Raw genomic sequence first — 11,827 nt, 5'->3', positions numbered from 1 at the left:
TTATATATATATATATATAGTCTAATATTTATACCCTATTAATATAAATTAGTTTATTAATTGTTTTATCCTTTAGATTTTTTTTAATTATATTTCTAAAAATATATTTTTTTATAAACAAGATGTAACATCCTAAAATTCTCTTCGACAAATATACATATACTTAGTTGTAATATATAACTAATGACATATATACTTAGTCATAATATATATATATATATATATATATATATATATATATATATATATAATCTAATCTAATCTAATCCTATCCTGACAAAGTTTAATCTTCAAAGTTTGTCTCAGCTGCAGAGTTACTAATTTTCTTTGCATCCATTGTTCATGTATCATACGATTATTAAAAAGAACACCTTAAAAGAATTTACATTTATTTTTTTTATTTTAAAGTAAAAGTGAATAATATACGTTTAAGCGTATGTACTCATCATTTATACGTATACATAATAAGGATTGCTTTTGTAATTGCTCGTAACCATTTCCTTTTATACATTTTACTATCCATTTTATCTTTATTAATAATTAATAATAATAATTTTATTAATTATATTATCTTTAAATTTAAAATATTTTTTTTAACTATGCAACTAAGTTATAAAAGTATTTACAATAAAAATTATTTCATTATGATAATTATTTATAGAATTAAATATGTTTTTTCTCCCTTAACTTTCAGTAAATTTTAGAATTAGTCCATTTCAAAATTTTGGATAAATTTAGTCTTTCATCTCTTGAAATATGTTAATTTAACCCTTTTAATAAGATTTTGTTAGATTTATTTTGAAATAAACCTAACAAAATCTTATTAAAATGACTAAATCCACCTATTTCGAAAGATAATTGACTAAATTAGTCTAAAATTTTAAAATGGACTTATTCTAAAATTCACTGTAAGTTAAGAGACCAAAATCATATTTAACTATAATTTATATTTTTTATAATTATTATTTTTTTATTATCATAAAATGCAAATATATATATGTAGGACACATGTGTATCATCTATACTTTTATCCCTATATATAAAAGACAATCTTCTATTTATTTATTGATATTTGTTTTTCAATTTTACTTTTCAAATAAAATTTTTTTATATCTATATTTATATAAAGGTATTTTTCTTTGTATGTTCACATTTTTTAGTTTACCTTTTAAATAAAAATATTTTAAATTTATACCTATATATAAATAACATTCACGTCTTGATATCCAGGTTTGTTATTTCAATTTTATACTTTAAATAAAATAATTTTTTTTAAATAAAGTAATTATATATATATATATATATATATATATATATATATATATATATATATATATATATATATATATATATATATATATATATGCGTATAAATGATTTGATATTTTGGTATTCACTTTTCCATTTTTATCTTTTAAATTAAAGTTTTTTTTTTAAATAAAATAATTATTTTATTATATTTATCCTTTAAGTAACTTTTTCTCAATTTGACTATTTTTTTAAAATTAAATATTTTTCAATTATAAAACTACTTAAAAAATAAATAAAAACGGTTTACATTAAAATTATAAATTTTTTTAGTTGTATAAAAGAGATTCTCTCTTGTACGTTCATATTTGTTTTTCAAATTTACTCTTTAAATAAAATTTCTTTTCAAATTAAAATAATTATTTTATGAATTTTATGAATTCTTTAAATTTAATAGTTTTTATTTTTAATTTGAATGTGTTTTTAAACTTCATTTCTAATAATGAAGCTACCTATAAAATAAATAAAAATTATTTATAGTAAATTTATAGAAAGAATAATATTTAATTTTATAACTATAATAATAAAAATAATTTTATTATGATAAAAAAAATTGACGCATATGCTTGTAGTGTATGTGTTTTCACTAATCTCGTTGACAAAATCCACTCAGTGAAATATAATTTTAATAGTGAACTTTGAGGTAAAATTCCAATTTATGAAATATAATTTTAATAGTGAACTTTGAGGTAAAATTAAAATTTATTAATGTTTAAAATTTTGATATATTTAGGTTAACATTTACAATTGACATTAAATCAAGAGTATATTAGATAGTGTAAACAGTTCAGATCAAATATTTGTTAACATTAAAAGATAAAATTAAAACAAAATTTAGGTACATATATAAATTTCTTTGTTAATAATATAAACAAATATAATTATTCAAGTAAAGAGTAATAAGTGTCCTTATATATAAATTCAAATAATTATTAAACATTAATTATTTATTATCATTTCAATCCTTATATATGTCGTAATATTATAATTTAAATATTTTTGGATTTCTTTTAACTGAAAGATTAATATGATACATCCCAGATAACTAATTCAAATATTCTGTTACAGGATTTTTCCCCATTCTTTCATTTTTTTTCTTTTATTTCACTAGTAATATAACATCGAATTATAGTTTTGTCAGACTGTCTTTTCCTAAATATTTTTATAAATACTAAAAAAACAATTATGTTTAAAAACTAAATTATAAAAATGACTTTACCTTAATTTATTTAAAATATAGTTCTTTATTTTCTTTTTCTATAACAACGTAGGCTAATTTTAATATATGAGAAAATTATTTTTTATTAATTTATTCTTATTATCTTCTTTTATAAAAAAAATATAAAGAATTTCATTTCAAGTCTGATTATGTATAAAGTATCACACAGGATAAAAAAAATTTGTCTATTCTTTTTTCAAGGAACACAGCATAAACTTCCTAATTTTCAATTATATAATACTATTTAAAAGATATATAAAGTAATTGAGTATATATAAGTTTTGTAAGCTGAATATATATTAAAAGAATAAGTATTTTGTTTCAAAATATAAAATCTTTAAGCTCAGTGTATATGTTTTAAACAAATAATAATTTGAAGCAATGGGTAAAAATAATTTCGTGTTCACTACACAATTATTTTAAAATATAAAATAACTGTGTTACAAGGAAAAAAAAAACATTAAAATGTATGTTTGGCTTCTGTTTTAAGGGAAGAATCAAACAAATACATATTAAAAACTCCAGAACGACTCTAATAAAACTCTAGAGACACAAGTCAAATGAAGAGATAGATTTATTAGTATAGGTTTCACTTTCTCTGCCATCCATGGGTTGTTTTCGTCCTATCATTATGATATTATTTTCTACAAACTATCTATAGTGACCCCTTATAAGCATGATAAGTTTTTTGAGGTGGATATTTATTAAGGATACATGAAATGGTATTCCATGATTAAATTTGCTGTGATAACTTTGGATTATGTGGTAAGATTATTATAGTAATAATAATGAATGAATAAAATATTCACACAGAAGAAATTATTGTACAAAATAATAAGCCAACATACTCTCACTACCAACAATTGTAATCAATTTATTGTTGATAGTATAAATATTTTTATATTTTGAAGTCTATCTATAAGATTTATCGAATAAAAAAAAAGTGTTTGAATGGTTACATAACTTGTACTTTAAGTAACCTAAAAAATAGTTTTTCTTTAAAACGAACTTGTTACAGGGGTTTTAACATCTAACTACACATGTTGATGAAAAGAATATGTTAGTTCTGGAAGTACAAGATTGAATAGAGTTTAAAAACGTTTTAAAAGTCTTTTTGCAAGACAATAAAAGATGGGCGGTTTGGGATGATTGCTAAACATATAAAAATAGTTTATAAAATGATTTTAACAAATAACTTGTTAAGGGCAATATAAACATATAAAAATGCAATAGCATAAGATAAAAGACACTATACTAGTTTATCCAATTATTATTTACATGTAAAGGATTACAATAATCAAAATTAAGTATTTTTTATGCACTTTTAATTATCAACATACAAGGTCAATAACGAGTATTTTGTGCACATTTTACATTAAGAAAAAGAATATATGTGTTCCTATCACATCCAACAGTTTTATATTATTTCGAAATCAAAGTTTAAGACACTTTAAATACTTTTTTCTCCTTTTACTCTCCAAAACGTTTTTCAAAGATAAACGATGACCAAACACACGCTTCAAAACGGATAATACCTCGAATGTATGATGATTGACATTAATTCTATTAACAAATTTGAGAGAGGAATATTGACACCCATCCTAAAACCAATAACAAGATTCTACATCGGAATGAAACAATAAGGTTTTAGGTTTTTTTTCCATAAGTCACTTCTTACTTTTCTAATATTTAATTATTATCAATCTTTATCACAAAAAGAAAAAAAAAGTTGTTTAAGACGCAAGAATAACTCTAAAAAAGATGTACAATAAAAGTTATTGTTTAGAGATATCTTCACACGGTGAAAATTTTACAAAGATGATACATTTTTTCCATATTGTTCATAACACGATTTATGATTTACTTTATAGATAAAATAAAAAGCTCGTGCAAAATACATTATGATTCTACGTAAGATTGTCAGTTTGTTGTGCGTGTCAAAACTAATATTTATCAACTTTTTGTATAAGATTGTTGCGACTTGTGTTGCCTATATGAAATGATCAAATCGTCCAAGTCTAAAAAATAAATGTTTCTTTCTAGTAGTTGTTTTACTCTAGTACTCACTTTGTGTAGAACCATATAACTTGTTCGAAATTTATTACATTAAGGGTAGAACTTATCATATTTGATTCTTTAGAAGATGCATATATAACAATGACACAAAAATTGACTTAAATAACCCTATATAAGAGATAAATTGTCTAAAGCAACGCAACATAATTAGTATAGAAAACTCACATTATCCAACAATGTCTTACTTAATCTATAATTTCATACTAAGTATAAAAATATTTAACCATAAACAAATTATATATTTTTTATTATTTTTACTTAACTTACACATATAATGCATTAATATTACATTTTTTATATTAAATTATTAAAATTCCACAAAATCTCACTAAATTTAGATGAAACCCATTTACCTCGTCATATAGGTTATGGGTTTTAATCCCACTAAATTATTAAATAGATTGAGATTAAAATATGTAATTCAAATATACTCAAATAGGCTCAAGCTTCATATAGGTTATGGGTTTTGGTGGCCTAAACCAAACACATATATACCTACATCTAGGTATCAACTCAATAGTGGTTTTTGGATAATGCAGTAAGTGATTCTTGACATCAACCAGAGTGGTTGAGTATAATATTAATTATGAAATTATTATTGTTGAGTAAGGTAGTTAGGGTGGAGAGAGAGGGGGAGAGGATGAAATCAATGATGACTCAACATTAGAGTTCATCATAAATATGGAATTTTGTGATTCCTCTTTTGGGTTTGTTCATTTTAACTAGTGGCTTTGAGGAAGTAAAAATGATGAAAATGAGAGGAAAAAAAATAGTGAATATTTAGATCAAGGGAAAAAGAATGGAAAAAGAAAGGAAAGTGAAAGAAAATGAAAATAAATTTTGTAAACGGTTTGATTGATATGATAGATAAAAAAAATCTTTTAATTCATAAATTTGTAAGATTATTATTTTCTCTTTATGTTTAAAATGAATGACAATAAGTTATTTATAGTCACTATCCACCTTTGGTTAAATCATTAAGTCTTTCAATAATTTTTTTTTACGGACAAAAAGAATAAATAAATATTAAATAGAATACTAGGGATGTTCAAACCCTTTTACAAAAAGTTCAAAGAATTATTCAATTTAAGATGCACAACTTGTAGTACCATTACACTTAGCAGATATGCTAACTAAAAATAAGGAGTAACAAGTTGAGAGTTGTTGCTTGAACTACTGCTGCAACTTGATGAGATTGGTCACATGCAGTGCCCTAGTATCCACATGATCAAACATGGGAAAACTTACATGCCATTAAGAGGCTTCACTCTTTGCTCCTAGTCTTGTTACCTTGGTTGTTCCAGCAACAGCTCAAGTCCTTAGTGCCTTCTTGCATAATTATACATGCCAACAAACCTACTGCTTTTTTGGATGAAGTTAAATTTGTTTGATTGAAATGATGATTTAAGCCAAGAGGAGGGGGGCGTTGAATTAGCTGTTTAAAAGTTTTTCTAAAGCTTTAAACCCCTTTTAATTGAATCAAATAGACTACGCAATTCGAATGGAAAAGTTGCAGAACAATACACTTTCAATCGGTCAAAAAAATAAAATAGTAGACTAATTTGTTCTTGAGCCTATGAAACAGTTGATTAAAATTTCAAATCAATCGGCTAAAATCCTGGGAATTTATGCAGAATGCAAAATTTGCAGATTTAACTCAAACAATAAACTTTTACACAAAGACTTGTTCCAATCAATATTTCTAACAGATATGCAACATCAGATTACACATAAACGTATTAAAGCACAACAAAGAATGAATTACTTTGTTTTCTTGAGCTTTTAAAGTGATTTAAAATGAGTGAGATGAAGGGAAGGGAATGGCACAATATTTATACTGGTTCACTCAATCACATAGCTACATCTAGTTTACTAAGACAACTTGAGCCTAGTTTCCACTATATTCAAAAGATTTACAAATCACAGACCAAGATTAAACTTTTGAACAAAGAAACACACACGATTTTTGACTCACACAAAAATCTAGCCTAACACCCTGCAAGAATCACACTTACAGACCTGAAATCACACTAGGTAAACAACTAGAGGCACAAGAACTACCAAACCTGATGGTGGCTATCCCTAGCCAACCATACACGACTTTTTCAAACTAATCCTAAGCCAAAGTGCCTCCAAGATCAACCAAGATCTTCAATCTTCACCTTGCAGCTGTGTAATGGAGAGAGAGAGAGAGAGAGAGAGAGAGAGAGAGAGATAAAGTGTTGGTAGTGAGTTTTAGGTTGCTTATGTTTCACTAAGCATTCACCAATCCACCTATCACACAAATCCCATACCTGTTGAGCTACTTTAAAGTAGAAAAATAAGTGACAAACACTTTCATCTTGTTCTTTACACATCTCACAAAGATTATTGTTAAGTTGTATCCCCTTATGAATTAATTTTTTCCTTTGTTGGCCCTTTATTCAACAAGACCCCCTACCCATGGTATTGTGTATTAGGTAGAGCCTTGACACTCCAATATGATTTGAAGATTGTGTTACTTTTCCCACTTTGATTGTCTTGCAAAGTTCTATATGTCGAACTAACCGAAAAAACACATTCCTCCTTTTTTTCCAAACCCAGGTGTCCTTACTGCATTTCTTGAAAGGTTGACCTATTATGAGTTGATTAAATTGTTGTTCTTGGTGTGTTTCTCAAACAAATCTTTCTCTCCTCTATGCTAAATGTCATACCCATGTGCTATCTCTCCATTCCCTAACCTCCCCAATTTATTTTTCCTTGCAATTTGAGATTGTGTAGAGTCTTTGGAAGTAGATAATGTTGTCATTGATAAATGCATTTTATTAAACAATTATGTGCATAATGATTTTAAAAATAATTAAAAAAATAAAAAATTTTAAATAAAAACAAAATTAAAAATTAAAAAAAATCACAAAATGACACGTGGCATAATATGAACTTGACACGTGGAGATTTTTTTCAAATAAAAAAATTTAAAAATTTAAAAAAAAAATCACAAAATGACACGGGGTAGTTACTGTTCACAATCCATTAACTATTTTAACAGTGTTAGCGAAAAGAACCAAATTGAATAAAATTGACGAATATTAAGACCAAATTGAAAAAAAAAAATAAGACCAAATTGAAAAACCGAATGAAAACAAGGAACAAATCATTATTTAAGCCTTATTATTATTATTATCATTATTATGTGATTATTTTAACTGTTATATAATCGGCTATGTTATAGTAATATTATTAGATTGTGTTATAATATAGTTGATTATGTTTGTTTAAATAAACTTTTTAGTAACGATATACTCATTATTTTCTCTGTTACATGGTTTTCATTTTATTTATTTACATCTTTGAGGTTGAGTTGAAGTATCCATTTTCTATAAAATTAGTTCTACTGTTTTATATAAATTATTGGATATTATTTGGGAGAATATTCACTTTTGTTTACTCATCCGAAACCAAACACAATGTTATTGATAACAAAAATGTGTAAAGAAATTGTGAAGTTTAAATAACATTTGAGCTTTTAAACTACTAAAATCTATTTTTCAAATTGTCACATACTACAAATATTAGATGTACTGTATAAGACCGGCTAGTCTCTGGTCTTCGACAAACCCTTAGGCCGAATACCTATTCATCCCGTTAAGCAAAGACAAATATAAGCCCTCAAACAGAATAACTCTTTGAGAAATCGGAGGACTGGTTCGCTTTTAAGACCGAGTAGTTATTAACCCTCTACAAGAGCTTAGGCCGACCACCAATCAGCCCTACCAAGACAACATGGAGCATAATCAACTATACAAAGTAAGTGACCACTAGTTGGATACTTGTCGTTAAATCGATTTGTATGCGATAATTCATCCTAAACAAAACTTAGTTGAAAAAGCTCAGCTAGAAATCAATTTAAGGGAACTTTGGGTCAAAAGAAAGATGCAACATTTTTACATTAAACCTTGAAACTAAAGAACATCTAAATAAGTCTCTAAGAGCACAATAAGGTGGTAATATAAACATTATTACGACATCAAAGATACAAGCTGAGAAGTGAACATAACTATGTGAGCAACTTTAGCAGATAAACATAACTGATATTTGACTGAATCCAACGCTCACTGTTGAGACTGCAGAAGTAGCAGCAAAGATATCAGTAAGAAACCAATCATGATTCTTCAAAATGAACAATAGTTAAGAGATTCATAATATATATACTACCAGATAACGTTTCTTGAATCTATCAACTATTTCTTGGGGATCTAATTTTGTCTCTGTATAAGCATCAATCTTGTTCACCTCCTGTAAAAGAAACATTGTCGTTCACATTTCGCTTTTGTAACCAGTGTGTCTCAAGGGTTATTTACTTAGTAGTTATGCAGGTTCAAATGGAACAATCTGTCAGCAGTTCTGCAACAAATTGAGAAATTTGAAAGAAAGAGAAATTTCCACCAAAAATGGAACCTTTTTTACACACAACTGACTATAGTGTACCTCAATCCACGTTGCAAGTTTTGGCCTTCCTTCCGTGATGTCATGTTTGAACACGTCAATAGAGACAGGTTGGAATCTTTCAACAAATGGAATGTATGCAATATCCACCTGATCATCACAAATATTTTGAGACAATGTGAAAGAAAAGCTATGGTCGTTGATGTAATCACGTATCATACTAGTATTCTACATTGGGATCAAATCATGACTATCTTTCACCTTATTGAAATGTTTGGGTTTTGGATAGAGATTAAAGATCACGAAACACAGAATTGGTGCTAACTAATATGTAATACAATATGTTTACAACATATTAATATATTTAATGTATTACAATAGGATTTATAGTACTAACTCTTTGTACTATCATAATTCTAAAAACTAACGAGGAAATATGGAAATCAATGATCGAGTATAATAAGATATGCTAAGGTATTTTGAGTTATTCAAACACATTAGATGCATCACGACAAACATTTATGATCACAGACTGAAAAGCAACAAGTTTATCGGAGGAAATCGAAAATCTAAGATTAATGAAATGATTCTAACTTACCAAACTGAATTGACCAAGAAAGAATGGCCCATCATCAAATTTACCAAGAGCATTCTCCAGGTACTCAAAGGCAGAGCCTGATTTAAATCACCATTTTAAGGACCAACTTGAATTTGTGTAGAAAATGAAAAGGGAAATTTTCCTATAGTTATGAACTTAAATATATCGCTTACGAGCTTGCTGTACGACACCCCCTTTCAATGAAGAGGACGCGTCATTGTTGAATGTATCAACATGGGATAATAGTTGTTCACCAAACTCTTGCTTAGCAGGATCCTACAAAAATTTCAACTTAACATCATTAATTCATTCTAACAAAGAGACGAGAGAGGCCATAAAGAGAATGTGCAGTTTCTAGTTCTTACACCAGGAAACAAAGGTGTCCCTTCAAAGTTGGCATCTACATATTTGATCAAATCAAGACTTTGTCCCAAAACCTTGCCATTGTGCTCCAGTGATGGCACCTACAAATAAATTATATTTTAGGGAAACAAATTCAACTTGCTAAACCAAACCAAACCAAATCAAAATGGCAAAATAGAACCCTTTAATTACCCTAATTTGTCTAAGTTACTCACCTTATGTTCAGGGTAGACTTTCTCCTTATACCAAGATGGCCTATCTTGAAGATCAATAGGTACCAATTTGATCTTGTCTTGTAGTCTCTGTAGTTTCAATTACCAGTAAGAGTAAATAATCTATGTGTAGACAGTGCAAAAGGTTGTTAGAATGTTATTTAGTTACAATCTGGATAACTTTTACAAAAACTACTTCAAAAGGGTTATTTCAACAATAATAATGTTTTATTGGTTGAATAAATTATTTTATTCAGATGGTTTACTCATAGAAATTAAACTCAAAATCATAATAAAGCACAAGAAGCACGCACTTAGAACTTGGCAAATGGAAGTAGTAAAAATGGAAATCATAAAAACAAGGACATAACAAAGAAACAACCTTGTAGTTCCTAGTTATCCATACACGCTGTGCATAGGGGCAAGAATAACTGATGTACAACCTAAATAAACAATAAAAACAAACAAGGACATGGGCATGTTAAAATTGAAGAACCATGAAAGATACGAACTTTGGATTGAGATGAAAACAACCTGGTGGTGCCATCAAAAAGAGGAGGTGGGTCGGAGGTGGATGTTAATGGAGGAGGACGAACAGCTTGCACGCCACTGTTGGATACAAAGAGAGAGCATTAGAGAAGAAAATAATGTTGGAATAAAAATGTAACAGAGAGGATAATTTAGAAAATGAAGAATGTTTTAATACAGAGTTGCCATTGACGTTGTGCTTCACAGGATATTAACGATTGAATGGACAGAATCAGAATACTGTAGGCCATTTATTCAATTTTCATATTCGTGTATTTTCAAATATAAAAGATAAAAGCAAAAGGAAAAACTTACATATATTATTTATATAAATAAAACTCAAAAGTAAAGAAACAAAAGTTTTAAGATAAAATACTCTTAGACATTATAAATCTTACCATAAAAATCATAATAAAACTCTGAAATGATTGTTTAAAACAAAGCTAAAATAAATCATCTCAATCTCGTTTTCATATAAAATTAAAACATCATAATAAAACAAAGGCTTTATCACTCCTAACCTCTTATTACTTAACAAATTGATACCTACTTATAACGAGTAATTAAACAAACAAGACGAACAAAGTGGAAAAATATATATCTTACACATGTAAACGACATGTATAAGAGGATTAATAAATTCAAACACATCATAGACATTACACTCAACAATATATTTCAATCACAATCACGTCAAATACACAAATGAATGCATATTGTAGCATAGAGCTATGATATGTTAACAAAGTATTTTTAACAAAGTTTTGACAAATTTTTCTATTTAGGTAAAATATATTATTTTATTTTTTATTTTAATTAAAAAATAAAAAATTAATCAACTTTAATTTTATTTTTAGAAACTTTATTAAATTTGTTAAAATTTTGTTTGTCAAAAGTTTATTTTCCTGGTAGCATATGATGAATTCTTTAAATACCTACATGCTCTATCATAAGGCCGCCTGAGCACCTATTCCCGGTATCGACAAACCACTGGGATTATTCATATTCTTCTACGGAAATTTTTCATTCAGTTGATCATTTTTTTCTTTTATTTTTTTCATTAGATTCAGTCGAATTTTATTTTTCACACTAGACCTA

General features: G+C 26.9%; 1 protein-coding gene across 1 annotated transcript; it reads right to left on the bottom strand.

Annotated features, from left to right (window-relative positions):
• Positions 1 to 8,504: 8,504 nt before the first annotated feature.
• On the bottom strand, positions 8,505 to 11,010 carry LOC114190676 (glutathione S-transferase L3-like). The gene is made up of 10 exons (XM_028079652.2): positions 10,908 to 11,010; positions 10,736 to 10,810; positions 10,584 to 10,644; positions 10,205 to 10,291; positions 9,992 to 10,090; positions 9,800 to 9,902; positions 9,627 to 9,703; positions 9,071 to 9,178; positions 8,798 to 8,878; positions 8,505 to 8,706 (listed from the first exon to the last, which is right to left on the bottom strand). The coding sequence occupies exons 1-10, from the start codon at positions 10,916 to 10,918 to the stop codon at positions 8,695 to 8,697; spliced, it is 714 nt and encodes a 237-aa protein (XP_027935453.2). The 5' UTR covers positions 10,919 to 11,010; the 3' UTR covers positions 8,505 to 8,694.
• Positions 11,011 to 11,827: the final 817 nt, after the last annotated feature.

Source organism: Vigna unguiculata, chromosome 7, assembly GCF_037176805.1.
Source record: "Vigna unguiculata cultivar grain cowpea cultivar isolate G323 ecotype 2 chromosome 7, ASM3717680v1, whole genome shotgun sequence".
NCBI classification, from domain to species: Eukaryota; Viridiplantae; Streptophyta; class Magnoliopsida; order Fabales; family Fabaceae; genus Vigna; species Vigna unguiculata.
Note: the sequence above shows the minus strand (reverse complement) of the source record. Positions and strands in the feature narration are given on the sequence as shown.